The 18,738-nt window shown below is 37.0% G+C and overlaps 1 protein-coding gene across 1 annotated transcript; it reads right to left on the minus strand.

The window, feature by feature from the left end:
- Positions 1-569: 569 nt before the first annotated feature.
- Positions 570-18,619, minus strand: LOC134792307 (uncharacterized). Its single transcript, XM_063763576.1, has 13 exons — positions 18,195-18,619; positions 17,626-17,800; positions 16,222-16,333; positions 8,381-8,607; positions 7,093-7,422; positions 6,786-6,932; positions 6,551-6,661; positions 4,315-4,443; positions 3,408-3,521; positions 2,981-3,106; positions 2,664-2,760; positions 1,620-1,809; positions 570-666 (listed from the first exon to the last, which is right to left on the minus strand). The coding sequence occupies exons 1-13, from the start codon at positions 18,548-18,550 to the stop codon at positions 570-572; spliced, it is 2,211 nt and encodes a 736-aa protein (XP_063619646.1). The 5' UTR covers positions 18,551-18,619.
- Positions 18,620-18,738: the final 119 nt, after the last annotated feature.

Raw genomic sequence — 18,738 nt, forward strand, 5'->3', positions numbered from 1 at the left:
TATAAAACATATGGTAAAAGCTAGTTATTAGGCCAAACAAATTATAGATAGAAAAAGCGTTTTAATACCTTCATATGATCCAAAATGCGTGTAATCCGAGCTTGCTTACCTAATCCGAGTTTGCGCGGCTGTATAATAAATATACATCTACGACGGTTAACTCACGTTTTGGCAGTGACAATAATTGTGACTCCAATTATTAGTGTAACATGTTACGGATGAATCGGGCATCATTCTTCAGGGGTAATTTGAGTGTGTATTGGTGCGAGTAATAAAACCCAAGACTTACCTAATATGGAGTTAATTATATTTTTTTTAAATAAATTATTGTAGCGTTGGTGATAGTTTTACCCATTGTTTTTTAGGTCTCTATTTGAGAATATAAATTTCAAGGGTCCGTAAGCATAATGCCCGCCTGAAGGAAAGTGGTCACCGCAGCCTATATGGACGCGTGCTGCCCCAGAGGTGTCACATGCGCGTGGCTGACTCTTTAGAAATCTGTACACTCCTTTTTACCCATACTGTAATCCCTCGAAAAAACCTTGTGAAGGGGTTTAATAAAACCAACTTTAAAAGTTTATGTCTGTTTTAATGGAATCTGTCTGTTCATTTAGCTTTTCATCGCTGACGTCCTTATCTTCTCCAATATCGTTATCGCCTTCGCATCTGCAAATACAGAGTTAATTGTAATAAAAATAGTATCTGGAGAAGTATAGGTTGTCTGGGAGAGATCACTCTATTAATAGAGTATCGCTATATATAGCGTCTATATACATCTGTTTCACCTTGGTATTTTTTAAGCTCTTCATTGTGTATTCAGTTCTTATTTTTCATTTGAATGAGAGAAATGCAATAAAGATTATCTACTTATCGTGCAAAAACACTTTCATCGTCGTTGGTGTTTGCAATTTAAAAATCAGCAGCTTATAAAACTTATAAGGTGCAGCGGGCCAATTTCGACTGCTGGATAATTTCAACTAATCAAAATATCTTCCATGTTTTACATTATTAACTAGAGTGCCATATGTGTCCAGATAGCGAAAAAGATGTGTTGGTGTGTGTTGTGTGTGACTCCCCACAGTCGAAATTGTCCCGCTGCACCTTACATATATACCTATGTAACATGCAAATAAAGATCTTTCTCTCTCTATCCCTTAACTTACTTTAGAGTTAGAGGTCTGCTTTCGAATGACGACAGTCACTTCAAGTCTCATTTGCTTAGACTTAATTTATAAAATGTTTGAAGAAGTATATGCTAAATTTCCAAAACAACATCTTCGGTTGATTCCTGATTCGCCCGATTCTTATGTCTCCAGATTCCTGTTTCATCGGCTTTACTTTAGGATGTCACAATCCGAGTGCACCAGAATCCGGCGAATCGGGAACTACTTAACCATCAAATATTTTACGTGACGGCTACAGTTATTGATGGACATTAAGGTTACAGAGGATGCACGCGCGTTCATAGGCGTGAATAGTCTCACCCGTTGATTTGCTACAAATGCCTTTGGTATGCTGATCATTTCGTAGGCCCGCTGCTACTTCCGGCACATTATATGAAAATACCCTTGCCTTGTAAAAGGTTATAAAAACCATATTATCTACAATTCGACACTCACTCAACCACGGGTTTGTTCGAAATGCCCACTGTCAGTATGCTGACCATGTCACAGTACGAACTGCCATCGGTGGAGCGCTTGAGGACCGCGTACGTGTCCCCGTAGTGCAGCCAGTCCAGCTTCACTGCGTGCTCCACGGCGAAGTTTATACGCGCTGTTAGCGTGAGGTAGAATCTCTTCGAAGGTTCTCCTAGAATGTGTTGTATGTCCTAGAGTTTAAGGTGTAAATTTGCATGCTACTATGTAGTTAATCATGTGTTACCTAATAACAATAGCATAAGAACCACTGTACCATGTTTATTGCAAATAAATGAAATATAAATCTAAATCTAGAAACGAATCACGACGCTAAAGATCGTGATTATGGGTCACTCACCGCCGCTCTCCCTATTTTTCTCAATGTACCCCTATCCATGGCGTTGCGGCACGTGCACTGACAGGAATGGTTTTGCGACATCATTTGTTCTGTGAGCCCTAATAGACCTTAAATTTAGACCTAAAATCTAAAATAATTGATATTTTCCAAGCAAGCCTGTTGTAAGTTACAGTTAATAATAAAGAAATTTGTACATGTACTTAATGTACACCACAAACAGAACAATAATATCTTCTGTCTGTCGCTTAGGGTCAGCCCAAGAAACGAACCCTCATCTCATTTTTTTCATACATTTTTATTTTATCGTCACTGAACATGACAAAAAAAGTTTTTGGAAAGAAAATAATTTTTGGTACAAGTTTCTATCGCTGACTGTACTTTTCCTTATATAGGCAACTAATACTCATCGAGGCTATTCTAAAAACCACAAACACAATTAGGTTGCGTTGTTTTATCACAGAGTACCTATGGCCAACTTCTGTGTCCATCATCAGATCAGCTAATTGTAGGTACCATCATATTGCATTGTCACCCGACTCACGTATATGCATGCAAATTTTCAGCTTCATCGGAAACCGGGAAGTGGGTCAAATTTAACTTGCCAGATTTGACCCGTACAGACATATGGTTACATACAAGTTAAATAAAAGCTTGTATAAAACGCTCACCCGAGTACAACAGCGGCACCATGCTGTTGTATAGCTGAAGCATCCTGGTGACCCTCACGTTAGTGCACACTGCCAGCACCAGACAACACGGTCTTATCTGCACCAGAGGAAGACATATATTTCAATGTAACATCTAATTATTTGGCATGGGGTTGGTCCAATAGTAAAGTTGTTCCGTGTGTCCAATATATCAAGTATTTTTGCAGATTCGTGGCATCAAATCGACTTTGTTGTTATTAGGATGTTGGTAAATTGATAGGTAGAATAAGGTAGAGTTGGTTATTTCCGTAAGTTTGTGACAGGATGAAAAGTCAGACCTGAAATAGAGCCTTGGCTGTGCGCCCAGTCACCGTCGGTAGAATGATGACCTGAGCATTGGACTGGTTTGCTAAAGCTACACATGACATCACGCTCGCCTCTGCTGCGTTCACCGGCATCAAGTACTGAAGACAAGGAATCGAATGCACTCTATCTAAAAACTGACATTTTCATGTAAGGGACATTCGCAAGAATTATATCTTTAACATTATACGGATCGTGATTCTAATCTGATTTAAAGCTATGCCTATTGTAAAGTATGATGGATAATTTTCTGATGAAAAATGCTGAATGTAGCTCCAGTGCCATTTGCTCGAGTTGGAGCTAGGTTTTTTGGATTTGAGCAATACTATTTTGATAAACCTATTTTAATACTTACAAGGAGAGAGTAATACAATAAAAGCATAAATAAATAAAATAAATTACCTGGTTAGTAAGTCTCCAAAAGCTATTTTTGGCACAAGTATACGGTTCCACAGTGCGGCAAATATCGTCAAGCAGCTTCACCGCATCTATTGCGTTGTCAATGTTGTCACAGTCCTTGAAATGAAATCAAATTAAAAACGGACCGGACAAGAGCCAGTCGGACTCGCTCACCGAGGGTTTCGCACCTTTTAGTAGGTATTTGTTGATATAGCGGCAACAGAAATACATCATCTGTGAAAATTTGAACTGTCTAGCTATTACTGTTCATGAGATTCAGCCTGGTGGGTGACAGACAGATGGACGGACGGACGGACGGACAGACGGACAGACGGACAGACGGAGAGATGGACAGTGGAGTCCCCTTTGGGTACGGAACCCTAAAAATAAGGCAACTAGTGGCCCATAAACTTAAAAATAAGCTTACTCATTTACAACATAAAACTCGCATAAGGTTTTGATGCAAGTATATAGCTGACAGTTGCTGACATTCAATAGTCTATTAATACTCATCAAATTAATTCTAACAAACCCAAACACAATGAGGTTGCGTTGTTTCATCAGTGCCACCGAGTTCTCATGTCCACGCCCGGTCTCAATCATAAGATCAGCTCAATCGTACCACAATAGCATTGTCTGTCACCCAACATTTGTAAGTCGTAAAAGGTCGTATAAAACTAACACATCAACACATTTATTGTGACATTTGTAACTAACATATTACCCAGCTCAAAACGAGGATTTGGCAGACCACGTCGGCGATGGCGAGACGAGTTAGACTCCTTTTTAAGGGAATGGCCGACACTGCACAGGATCGGAAAGACTGGAAAAAGTGGGGGGAGGCCTTTGCCCAGCAGTGGGACATTATAAGCTCCCAATAATAATAATATTATAAAACCACGCCCCACACCTTCAGGAAGAACCCCGACACACCGTCCAGGATGGCGTTGGTGACGTCAGCGATCTCGTTGCTTTCGATCACACCGTAGCGAACGGCGGTTTGCAGTACGCCTCCTGAAAGATATATTGGCTTGCCTGCCTAGAGAATGTTGAAAATCAGTTAGTCATCACGTCGTCAGTATTTTTTTATTAAAATAAAGTCGTAAACATTAAGGTATGTACCTACATTCAACGTCATCATTTGATAAAACGGGACTAGTGTATGCCCTACCTACCTTAGGTACCTTTCTTTTGATACCTTTCTTTGTTTCTAACTTTCTTGTAGGCACGGTAGCTATTGGAGCGGCAAATGTGCTCGCAAGTAATTGAAACGGCGCTTGTGTCAAGCTCTATCGTCACTTTGCATGACATGATGAGATGTTTTTGAACACCTAAATATCAAGAGTTGGACCAAGAAAAGTCTGCAGCGATTTTGATAGCCCACGCAGTGCAAGTGTTATTTATACGTCATAATTTCATAGAAGATTGACGTTTAAAATGACACTTGCACTGCGTGGGCTATCAAAATCACTGTAGACTTTTCTTGGTCTAACTTTAATAGCTATATGTCCTATGACAATAGGGTATTTGACTACTAGTCAAATCAGTTTCTTTTTTCGAACTGTCAAAACGATTTTGCTACTATGGAATTTATATGAAACACTAGCTTGTGACGTCACAATCAAATTACCTACTCTTTATAGTTTTATACGTGTTTTAAAATAGAAATTGTGTCTAAATGAACTGTTGTCTACGTTTCTCTATTAATTTTCTGGCGCTTTATTTCTTGCATGGTGTAAAATAATTTATTTTAAATACAGTCAAATATTCATATTGATTCAAAGAAAGAATATTGAAAGACTTGCTAAAATGACACTCCCTAAGTAACCAATAATGTTATTCCAACTACATGTAATGCCGTAGAAACTTGCATTTAAAGTTGGAGCAGTCATAGTCATAATCTAATCATTCTCGAGCTAGTGTTAATTAATTCAAGTAGAGTTCGAGGAGAGGAGTTTATCGCGAACTACCTATTGTAGTCTTGAGTTGAATGCCCAGTGCAAATTAAAGGAAACATTTAAACTTCACTGAGTACTAAAATTTGTTTTAAAAATAATGGGAGCTAAAGAAACCGATCTTGTACTAAAAACAAGGGTTAGTTTTTTTAGCTGGATTAGGAGGCCAACTGCTAACTGGGCATAACTTAAAACATTCGTGTTTCGCATACACACAAAATTTTATATGTGTAACAAATACAAGTATTATTTAATGCCATATTTTAATATAAGGAATGAAGAATAAAATGATGAGCAAACTTGACATAGCTACGTTTTGTGAGATTAGATGTTCTATCTTTGCTGGACGCTGATTCTGTCTTAACAATCTGATGAGGTTATACGACCTTGAGCCTATTCATCTGGCATCTTCCTTGCAACAATAAGTGCGAGATTACTTATGAAACGAATCATGATTGTACTTTGTGACAACTAATCAGCTTTAACGGCTCACTAAAGGTCGTATCAAAATAAGACGAAAACCACATGAAACTGTTAAAACAGAATCGGCGTCCCGTTTCCTTTAAAGTTTAAACTTTACTGACTAAGTAACAAAATGGAACTGTTGCACTTTGTGTCAGTGCAAAGTAAGGTTGACCATCGTCGGGAAGTGGAAAATGCACGGAGTAGGTGTTGTCGGTTCTTATTTCCAGGAACGACTACGGGAACTATTTTTAGGACTGAAGCTATATTGAGAATGCGGATACGTCGATCCTGATTTGTTTTAATATGGGGAGATTACAACGCAAACGCACGTATGTTAAAAAAAAATCTAATGAGGAAAGAACCTGATAAGTGGTTTTTTTCTTATTAGATTTTTTAAACATATGTGCGTTTGCATAACTTTTTTACAATTTTTTGAATTTAAACTGTCGTCAGTCATACATAACTTAAGCTAATGAAACGGTCCGAAACATGTCGCGCTAGTGACTAAAACTACGTGAGTTAAATCGTTTTATTAGCTAAGTTTTTACAGTTTGTTTTATTATTGTCTGATAATGATAAGTTTGGAGATGATAATCTACTACATAATTGAATAACAAAAACAACTTTACCAATCGGTCTGAGTATTCGTGTATTCTTATATTTAACTACTTACTTTAACCTACATTTATTATGTTATTTACTTCTACTCTACTACCTATTCATTACCTGTTGACATTTTGCTGTAACCCACTTCTGTATGTTGTTCAATCTATATTTATATGCAGTGCTTATTTCGTACGGGAGGAATTCTCTTAAAAATATGATTCCGTCAGATTCCTAAAAAAGATTTTAGTAGCTGATAATAAGAAATTACATTCTTTCCTATCAAAATCTTACAGGGATAAGGAACCTTATTTTATCTTATTTGCGTATTTGTACTTTTATTAAATAATGTACTTACTTTCAATATTTCATCAAGGTTATCAATAGCCTTTTCTGTGCTAATGCTGCACAGAATGATGGGCCGCCGAAACTTCTTGCTGATACACTTCTTTACCGATTTGATTCCCTCTTTGTCCTCCACGTGGTTAACAATTATTGAGTCCACCTTCAATATCAAGGATTTATTTGTAGGCTTATATTTGTAGTATGGTTTGAAGGAAGGTTTATACATTCCTAGTTTGTAACACTGATATATGCTCGTGACTAACATTTTAGGAAGATGCTAAGGTCCGATATTAGTTTCTCATCAATAAAATTATGCTTACCTGATTTTCCACAACAAATTTGATCACAGCTGAGTCTCTCTTCGTAAGGAAAGGTCTCGTTGTTTTCAAACATCGAAAACTGACACCGCATATGTCTCTCAATTTGCCGCTTTTTACAACCACTGCTTTAATGCTCTTAGCATTCACAATCTCAGTACAGACAAGACCGATTTCATCCCCGTCTATAGCTATCTCCATACCAACTTGCACTTCACTCGCAAGGTTAGGATTATCAACGAAAATGTTACTTGTGTTACATTTCTGGATGTATGATGCATCGCAAGTGAGCTGCACTTCCTTGTCTTTTTGTAGTATAATGTATTGCACGTCCTAAAAATACGATTGATTTGGTTAACTAAGTACTTGAAATAGTTTAGACTATTTGGTGATAATTTAGACTTATTACTTTATTAGTGGTATCTTGATCAAGGTACTGATTTAAATAAGAGCTTCTATAGATTTTTATATTACAAACTGACGGCGATTGACCCTAGTCACAACTTAGGTACTATATGTATAAGTGTTAGGCCTGAGTGGACGCTCGAGTTGAGCGTGGAGCGGGGCGGGGCGTGCGGCGTGTATGTTAAACAAATGCAAACGTATAGGAGCGGCCTTAAGGTAAGCGTCCACTTGTCGGTATCGTACGGAACGGACGGATCGCATCAAACGGATACATTTTTCACAGTGCGTCCACTGTATCGGCAGCGTTCGGATCACCGACGTGGATACGCATTGACGATGCCAGTTCATTCGGATTTTCGTAGTGAACACACGTGTGGACTCCATGAGATATGTGTTTGTGAGAATGGAGGAAAGCGATGAAGAACAATTTGTCGTTATAGCTTGTTTGTTAGCAGAAGAGGAAGAATTTGCAAAAGGACGATCGCCAAATGCAAATGGCGGACGATGCAGAACGAGCGCGCGGGGCACGTCCACGGATCGGCATTCCGTATGACGTAATCGGCACGCATCGCAAAAGTTGCCTCTCGGAGCATCGGTGTCGGCATTGCCGATGAGCGATCCGTACGGTGCGGATCAGTGGACGCTGTTGTATGAGTTTCTATACAAGGGATACTAAAATCCGTTACGTGCGATGCGTCCGATGCGTGCGATGCGGGCTTGTGGACGCTTACCTTTAGTGCACGCTGCTCAAATCATTTGTGAGCCTGATGACGCCACGTTCCACGCCGAAGCGCCGAACGCTCCGCTTCGAGCGTTCACTCAGGCCTTACACTAAATATTTTTTTATTAACAATTAACGAAATGTGACGTTTCACATTCAACTTACCTGTTCAAGAATGCCTGTCTTAATAGTTCGGTTCTTCAGGTCAATACAAGTCGCAAGAGGCCAGTTCGACACGCCGTATTTCTGACAGCAGTTGGCGGTGGCGGTTTTAATTTTTCCTAGAAGTTTGATGTTATCCTTGGTGGACTGGTGGGACATCCTGAATCGAGCTACATTCAAGCCAGCCTCCATCAGCTTTTGGACGTCAACGGCAGTGACGACGCTGTTTGCTGGAATGGGTACGATAGAAAAAATAACTAATGTTTCTAATAGCTACAAGTTTTAATTTTTTGATGGCAATTTGGCAAACAGGGTCTCACGTAGGGATGTCGAATAACCGCACTCCTTACAGCCTATAACCAACTTTTCAATATAATACTAAGGCGATTTACCTATAGTACAAATGATGACACTACGTCTTCGTTTGAATAATTTGTCGCCGAGAATATCCTTATGAGTCAATGTACTAAAATCGATATTCTTCAGTTCTGAAGTCATTTGACCGATTTGTGTTGTATGAATCATTTTAGAAACAGTTGTTTACTAGTTTATATTATAAATTATATCACATAAAAACGAATCGCGTAGTAAATTCCATACGTTTATAAAATAAGGAAATTCCAGTAGTCGTAAAATGTTAAAAATAAACGCAACGAAAATCAAAGTTGTATTTTAATAACAAAATTTGACATGTGTCATTTTCAGGTGTAATTCAGGTTGTACTGCGATCACATTTTTATTAAACAATCAAACCTTATATGCATCCAAAAAGTTTTGTAATAAATGCATAGTTTTTTGTAATGAGAATATAATACTTATATATAGCCTGACAACAGTTTATTTAACCCTGAGATAGTGTCGCTGCAAACAGCTTACGTATGGCAATAATGTGCGTACGTCATGTATAGTCGGGGTAGTGGGCATTGGCTTCATGTTCATACTCGTATAATGTCAAAACATTGCTTACAGAGAATTCGGTTCTTTCAATTTTATTTACCTATTCGTCAAAATCTGATTCTAAATATTCAATATTTAGGTATATATTCTTCGTTTTCATCAGATGTTGTGTCGCTTTCAGGACCACCAACCTCGATTATAAAATGTTCAGTCTCCAATTCGATTATAGGATTTTTATCGTCGATCTACATAAACCTTAAATGAAATATTAAAGTTTAAACCAAACAACTAACCAGTTCAATAAAACCGCACTATAAAATTTCAATACCAATCATGTCAACAACTAACTTTAAAACATTGTTTATTGGAATGCTATGTAATCCTTCGTCTTTTTTATGCTGTAAGTATTTGATTGCATTCACTACAATTTTTTTCGCATCTTTGGTATTTTTTTTTTGGCATTTTTGTAATAAAACCGTTTATATTTGAATATATTCGTAGATATTTTCCGTTTGTTTACATCGGTGACATTCGATAACATCCAACGTTCGTTGTCAAAGAGTACTTGTTGCCAGTAAAAGAAATTAGTACCATTGAAAATCCGCAAAATGGCGAGGGTCAAATAAACTGTTGTCAGGCTTTACAAAACTATCCATCAAACATCTATCAAACGCAAAATATGACTCGGGATACCGTTTTTAAATATTATAAAAATTAACGTTAGAACAGTTGAAAATGACGTGTTATGTTTGACCCATGGATTTATTAGGCGTATAAGGTTTGACCATTATGTTTTATGATATATTTATTTGCATTTTAATGCTCATAGGCCAGACTTTTAAAATTGCCGGTATCCGATTTACTTTTCCACTCACACAGTTGACTAGCAAGATAAAAACTCAAAACAAATGCAACGCAACTAACTTTTTTGCAACTAAATAAGTTATGAGCATTGTCGGCCAAAAGCTGGGTGCAGTAACAAAGTAAAACATAGTATCTTTGGCCAGCATTTCTCTCATATTTGCTCAGTCTGTGGCAACTAATGGACAAACAAGGGGCGGCTATGTTGATTTTCAGTTACCGCGTATGCGACGTCCTTTTCTTGCAAGATTTATTTTCGCCCGGAAATAAGACGAATCTCTTTGTTTATCTTTGCATTCAACTTTTATGGCAATTGTTAGTTTTGTGAATTTGAAACTGTTGTTGGTCGCGGTTCGACAGTGTCGGGAATGTTCCGGAATGTTAGCAAGTGAGTTTAAATTGAAAATAACTCGAAGACACCGGTGTTTTATATTTAAAAAGGCACATGTTGCCTCGTTAAAGAAAGCTGAGCTATTGACTTAGTTTTGTAGATAATGTGTTATGTAAGTAAGTGGTAAGTGCCTAAGTGGGTGGATGAAAATGAGCCGTGACCGATTTAGAAAATTTTCAATTAACCATAGACTTTAAAACGTTTTCACCTACGTCGGAGAAAATTCTGTATACTCAAAGAAAATATAAAAATACCCCTATATCAACATAGTGATATTATACTGATTAACTGATTATGTATAGATATAATATTCCTATACGGTGTGGAAAGATAAGTCGGGCATCTTTGAATGCAGTTTTGTTTCTTTTTAAAAATAAAGTAATGTCTCCTTTAAGTAAAATGAGCCAGCTTAAGGATTTAAGGTAGTTTCCCTCCAGGGCCGGACTTCTTTTTCCACCCTGTGTATGTGATATATGCTCTTCATGCTTATGTCAGTGTCAATATGCTTGAATTGCTGATTTTAGTGAATATGTTATTATTAAATACAGTCATTATTAGGTATTGCGATGCAAAAGTTGTATTCCATATAAATTTTGTGAGTGATGCTGATGGTTGTGATGGACTTATTTAGCAACAGCTTGTCCAATGCTTCGAGGAAACGTGTAAGTTCCTCATATTACATTATTTTTCCTTATTTTATCTTTTTATGCTTTGAAAAGTTTTTTTACATTTACCCTATTACGGTAATCGCAAATGATTTTGGCTAGTCTAACATAGTTATATTGTTACAAGCCGATAATAATCGTTTGTCCCTTTCCATCATACCAATACGTCGGACAAACGATTATTATCGGCTTGTCAACTTTAGTAGACGTTTATGAATAAGGGGGATAGTCACTGCGTTTCTCGAACCCTTTGAGTAAAAGTTCGAAACTATTTATATCCAGACAGATGTTGTGTTTCCTTTTCCGTCGCCGTGTATCGTACTTATTCGATTCCAAGTATCCGGGACCACACCGGGTATTCCCCGGAGCACCAACTTCACGGTGATCTCGGTGACATCAAACCGTCGATTCCTCAAGGGTTAGCCGTGAGTTAGCGAAAAAAGTTTCGTAAACTTTTCTGAACTGAAATTTTTCCAACGCTCAGACGCAGAGAACAGGCAAACGTTTTGATGCAGCCCACAACTTGGTACATTCTAGTTACTCCGAGCCGACCGTACAGTCGCCATGCCGTGCTCACAAATATCTGAACACGCTTCTATTCGGGTTAGGGTGCGTGTTCAGATATTTTTGAGCTCCTCGGCCTTTCCGATATATCTAATGGCGACTTTACTATAATAACAGTTTATTTGAAGTCATTGTATGTACAAGTCAATACTTTTTGGCCAAGTCTTTATTTGCTTTGTTTTGGTTTAACGACTACATGTTACGGGGAAATAAAATATAAACTATAAATGCATTGGATTTATTTATTCAATGTAAAGTTACTGCAAACGTGCAATAGAAACGTTAGTAAGTATTCGTTTGAATGCACTCACAAATTGGCGATTTATTTCATATTTTGAATGTTTTGATAAAAATACTGATACAAAAATATATAATCTCGATTTCTCTAAAATGTGTATCTACCTAAATAATGTTATTTACATACTTAAATCCAAAATTCAACAATCATGAAATTCTATAAAAAAAAATGAGGATAAAATCAGGCACAAAACTGTTAAGTTAATTAGAAAAGGGCTCAATGACTCACATTTTAGCTTGTTCGAGAGCAAATTTCGGTGGCACCCCCGTTTACCGCGTACCGGTAAATTTTAAAGAAAATATCACCTCCGGAGATGCAAACAAATGGGGGAGCTATTAACCTGCCCGCAGAGGCGAAGGTTGCTTAATTCGACGGTATTACTATTTGTTTTCTCAACCGCTTCATTCGTGACGGGGAAAATTGCTAATCCTGGTGTTAAATTTCGAGCGAACAAAGTATCATAACAATTTAGTAATATTGGATATTGCAAAGTATTACAAAAAAAATCATACATATTGAGTTCGATTGTAATTTAAGAAACATTACTGCTTGCACGTATAAATTTAAACCGATTACCTAGTCGTTGAAATAAGAGATTATAATATCATAATTTATTTGAAGACGGTTATGAAGTGTAGACATATCAATATCATATAGATTATAGAGTTTGTGCGGAAAGAGAAGAGTCGTGGAATGTATGGGGCCCAATACATTCTACGACTCTTCTCTTTCCGAACAGACACTAATATTTTTTTATTTCATTTTTTTTTTATCGAAAAGAAATAAAATCTGTTATGCGTGGGTTATTTTCATTAAATATTATTTAAAATTGAAAGACAAACGTGATTAACATATTAACTCACATTTCTAGACGGGTCAAAACGGGAAAGTTTTAAATATTATAAAACGTGAATAAGTTAGGTATTTTTTTATTATTCGATAGTATTCAGAATAAACTCCTTACTGGTCAGTTATACAATAGTATTTCCTACGCAGGAAATGACGGTTGATGGATTCCTATTTGACGTATCCCTAGGATATCTTGTGGACTTCGTCAGAATAGCGCCGTATTCACGAGTTCCATGTGCAGTTCCGTGGTAGGCGCCCGCTCGGGTTAATTTCACCGCGCTAGCCCTAAGGCGCGATGTCGTTAATTTTGGCCGCCTTTTGATATTAACGAGGAGGCTCGAAGCGTAATTATATGTGGTATTCTATTTACTAGTGATAAACGACGGTAATGGATACACATAATTATTTCGGTTTACCCTTGTTTCTTATCATTTCTCGCGTAATTTCAGTAAGTTTGTTTAGAGACACCTGGATAAATATATTTAACATACAATTTACCTAATTCAAACCAAATTTCCCTCTAAACTGTATATTATATTTATACGGGACTTACAATAAATACACTTTTAAAGTACTAAAAAGTTACTTTTTGGATTCATTTGGTTCCAAATTCTTAGCACATTCAATAAATCTACTGATACAACAAAAATATCTTATAGGTAGTATATTTTCATGATGGTCACGTTTTAGTACTTTTTTATACAAAAATGTGGGATATTCTTTATTAGTTCGATAGATCGATCGACCTAGCGATAAAGATTAAGAAAGCGCCAAAGAAGTTCTGAGATGTGTAAAAATATTTTGTATGTTTTGCTGATTGTACAAGTAGAAATTGTCTATCTACCTAAATATACAACTGCCTCTGCAGCTAACTGTACATATAGTTTGTTTGCAAAATGGAACCGGTACGGCAACCGGTGTTTTGCATGCACGTCGTTGTTGTTGTTGTTACTGAATAACAAAACGTAAACACGCACCGCGGTTCAACTACGGTGCGAAACAACACGCCACAAGCCTGGATGCAGTATAGATAATCAGGAGGCCTATAACTACACCTTTTAAAACAAAGTCCCCCGCCGCGTCTGTCTGTTTGTGTGTGTGTATGTTTCTTAGTGATAAACTCAAAAACTACTGAACGGATTTTAATGCGGTTTTCACTTCAATAGAGTGATTCTTGAGATAGGTTTAGGTATATAATTTGTTAACCCGTGCGAAGTCGGGGCGGGTCGTATATTTAATGATATATTTGAACTTACTATATGATCAAAATTTTACCACATTAAAATGTCATTTATTTATTTTAAACTTTATTGCACATAAAAAAAGTACCTACATACTTACTTACAAAGGGCAGTGAGAAACGTTTAGAAGCAGACAAGTAGTACAGGATACATAACTATATCATGCATGTGCTTATGGTTACTAATTATAATAAATTCTACTAGACCTCACCCACTCATTCTGACGTCACTTGGCAGTGCATTTCCCTGGCCTGGTATTTTAGACGCCAGATTATCATTTCAAGTTCCTTATTAATTTAGGGCTAATATGCATTTTTTGGCGCTAAAATATTAATACACAGCCAAATTATATGCCTAATGAAAGTTCCTGTTTAATATTTTAGCTGCCCGAATAATAAATAAGTCCATATTAATTGGCGACTCTTAACAATAAGGCTTCAGTTGGGTTGTTTCTTTCTGATTCGTTAGGAGTGGCCAATTATTATAGCAGTCACTCTACTTGTAGTAGGTACTTATACATGTATCATTTTATGTACATTATTGATGCGAGCGAGATACGCTGCGAGTAACACGTACCTAGATAGTCTAGAGTTCTAGACAACTCAAAAATACACAAAAGCAGATAGCAGCTTAGATAATCAATTACTCAATCAATATTTAGTTTACAAAGTTATCTGCAAAATCACCATTTATTGTAATCACTGATAGACTATCATCTACTAATAAATAAAATTGAAAAAATCTTATTTTTATCACATTAAAAAATCTTATTTATTCAATCAATTCAATATGTCAGTGCGCACAATATCTTAGAAGGGAAACAAATAAGTCAAATAACCAACATTTTTAAATTAGTTCATGTTTAGTGCCAGCAGTGATGAAATGATAAAAAAAATACATTTCGTGAAAGTTTTATTATCGCTGGATAACTCGACTTTGGGTCACCTCTACATAGGCTTTAGGAGAAGAGTTAGAACAAGAAAAGTCTGAAGCGATTTTGATAGCCCGCGCAGTGCAAGTGTTATTTTTTATACTTCATAATTTCATAGAAGTTTGACGTTGAAAATAACACTTCCACTGCGTGGGCTATCAAAATCTCTGCAGACTTTTCTTGGTCTACTTTAATGATTATTTGGCACCATATACAATCAATAACTGATAGACGCTGGTTCCGGCCTCCGGGTCCAACTTGACGTAATCATCCATGAAATCTTCCCATTTGTCCTTTAAGCTGTCGAAGGGGTTCAGGCATTTCATAAGGACTGGAACAACATTACAATCTTGTAATTTATAAAAATAACGCGACTTACGGGACGGAACTTAATCGCGTAAAACTTACGCTTATTTATGGCCTTGAATTTAGTACAGTCATATATTTATATAGCGGTAGTTTTTTACAATAGAGAATTTAAAGCATAAAAAAACCGGGCAAGTGCGAGTCGGACTCGCGCACGAAGGGTTCCGTACCATAATGAAAAAAAAAACGGAAAAAAATACAAAAAAAAAACGGTCACCCACCCAAGTACTGACCACGCCCGACGTTGCTTAACTTTGGTCAAAAATCACGTTTGTTGTATGGGAGCCCCATTTAAATCTTTATTTTATTCTGTTTTTAGTACTTGTTGTTATAGCGGCAACAGAAATACATCATCTGTGAAAATTTCAACTGTCTAGCTATCACGGTTCGTGAGATACAGCCTGGTGACAGACAGACGGACGGACGGACGGACGGACAGACGGACGGACGGACGGACGGACGGACGGACGGACAGCGAAGTCTTAGTAATAGGGTCCCGTTTTACCTTTTGGGTACGGAACCCTAAAAATCATTATTTACATAATCTTAGATAAGTATGGGATTTTAAGTTGACTGTGAGGAATGAAATACGGGCGTGTATAGAATAATACATTATTTCATAATATTGTCTGTTTGAAAATATAAAAAGGTATGTAATAATACTGTACGCGTTCACACGCCTTATCGATGGTTAACTAATTGATTCTTTTTTTAAACATTGTCTTTTAATAAATATTGTATGTAGAAAAATGTTTTGTATTATTTAAGAAGTTTTACTCACGTTTAAAGTCATCCACACCACGAACATAATTAAATGTTTTGTGGTGCGATGTTACATCGATGTCTCGGAAACCAACACGTTGCATCATTCTAATTATTTCGTGTTCTGGTTCCTAAAACAAACAAAATATTCTTTAATAGAAAAAAAAAAAACGACTAAGAAGATTTTAGGAGATCCCTCAATTCCTCATGGAATCAATCATCAGAACTCGACCTTGATATAAATGTTGCTTAATAACAAAACTTGCTGAACAAACTAAACGAAGAAGACTTGTCGCCAAACGTATAAATGTCGGTGAGATGTTCCGTTCTGCTCATTATCAGGAGTTCTACGTTCTACTTCACCAAATGTCACTTTACTGAATTTAAATGCTTGATTTGTTAATGAAAATACAAAAATAACTATTAATTTAAGTGGTTTGGAAATAATATTACAGTTTAAATAAATTGTAAAAAAAACAACGAGTTGCACTCCGGGAGTGCCGGCAGAAGTGAAAACTCAATGATATTGCACAGCGCCTCTAAAGAAGTTTTCACTATGTATAATTGGGGTTAACGCCATCTAGCGTTATTTCGTCGCATTACTTGAAACCCCTAAGCACATCACTGTTAATACTCGAGGGGAAACTCACTAGATGGCATTTAAATCAATAAAGAAAACTCAATGACACGTGACGTCACGTCTTACGAATCTTACGCTCTCGCGAGTTTAACATTTTTTCCTCATCACAAAAAGTGCACAGCGCCGGTCAAGAAGTTTTCACTTCAAAAACTATAATGTTTGCTTATAAGATCTGAGGAGTTCCGCCGAATCCTCATGGATCCCATTATCAGAACTAGATTTAATGTGTTGATATAAAAACTTTCATTCATAAAAAGTGCTGCGGTAATCTCAATAACACACCCTTTCTAATGCTTTATTAAGTAACACTGGATATTGAATGTGAAATGGATGTACATAGTTCGTAGCATAGTCATTTAGAGTCAGACCAAGAATAGTCTGCAGCGGATTCGAAAGCCCACGCAGTGCAAGTGTTATTTTAAACGTCAAACTTCTATGAAATTATGACCTATAAATGAAATTTGCACTGCGTGGGCTATCCAATCCGCTGCAGACTTTTTTTGGTCCGACTCTAGCTGCGTGGTTTTATTTTGGAAAACAGTTACGCAGCGTACTACGTATAGGCGAACAACACGCGAACGAGAAGCGAAGCGATGCGGCGCGGGGTGAATCAATTCTTTGATACCTATAGAAGTGTCCTACGTGGGCGATCTCGTTGCGAACGCGAACGCCTTGGGCCCACCGCGCCGCGTAGCGTTCGCGAGTTGTTCGCTTACATAAGACGCAGCGTTAGGAAATAAAGATTCACGTGTGTAACTTATTAATCTTATTAGATATACTCGCCTGTGAGTCGTGGTACGGCGACATAAACTTAGTAGCAACATTTTCAAGATCCGCGCTCCATTTTGGTGTGCGGGAAAGTTTGCGGTAATTTTCATACGGTTTGAAATATCCAAGGAAAATTAACAGACAGTTGCCGCCTACCGCCAAAAGGTCGTACACATTTGAAAATGCAGTCCTGTAAATGAATATTTATGGATTTTTACAACATCATTAAAATAATTTAATAAGTAAGCAGTTCTCTGTCTACTTATTTCTTGTTTTGTTTCTTTTGCAAATGTTTGGGTAGTAAGTTAACTGATAGCTACTAAAGAATTCCACTGGCTCATGATATAAGCTCGATAGTAATAATACTTATACCTTTTGTAATAAGGTCCACCGATGTACAGTTATAGTTAGCAGTGTTGCTGTTTGTACGTGTTATGTATTAAAAACGTTAACAAAGAAATAGACGATATTAGTTTTTACTTATTATGTCAAATGCTAAGTAGTTTTCTCATTTATGCTTAGCATTTTTAAGTTTGGGCTAACAATTTGTGAAAAAGTATTGAGTTTACGCAAAAAAAACTTACTCTTGCATATTCACCCAATGAAATGTATAAGACGAGATCACGTGATCGAAACTTGCAACTAGCTCTTCAGGTATCTTTTCCTCGATGTCAAGTTTTATGAACTTAACGCGTTTACTCTCATAATGTTCTGTCGCAAAATCCACACAGTATTGACTTTTGTCACTCCCAACTATATTCATGAAGTTATTCGGTATATACTCTTTCCAAACGTTCACAGTGACACTTCCATCGCCACATCCTATGTCAATAATCCGTGCGTTAGATTCTTTCCATTTAAATGGAATTTCTTGTAGCGCGAACTTAACATCTCTGATTGGCATTTGGTGGAGTTTTTGATATGCTTTTAAGTCGTGCATTTTTTCTTGCTTGAGTGAGGATGGGGTGTTTAACTCGCTTAAAACTAATCAATTATTAATTGAAAAAGCCAAGGAATGTTCAGAGCTACCTTTCATGATCTAATATGAACTCTCGTCAAGCTGATCCGCATTTATATACTAGGTGGAATACCGTGGGTAATTCGTATGCTAATTGACCGATTACTGCA

Source organism: Cydia splendana, chromosome 7 (assembly GCF_910591565.1).
Source record: "Cydia splendana chromosome 7, ilCydSple1.2, whole genome shotgun sequence".
Classification (NCBI taxonomy): domain Eukaryota; kingdom Metazoa; phylum Arthropoda; class Insecta; order Lepidoptera; family Tortricidae; genus Cydia; species Cydia splendana.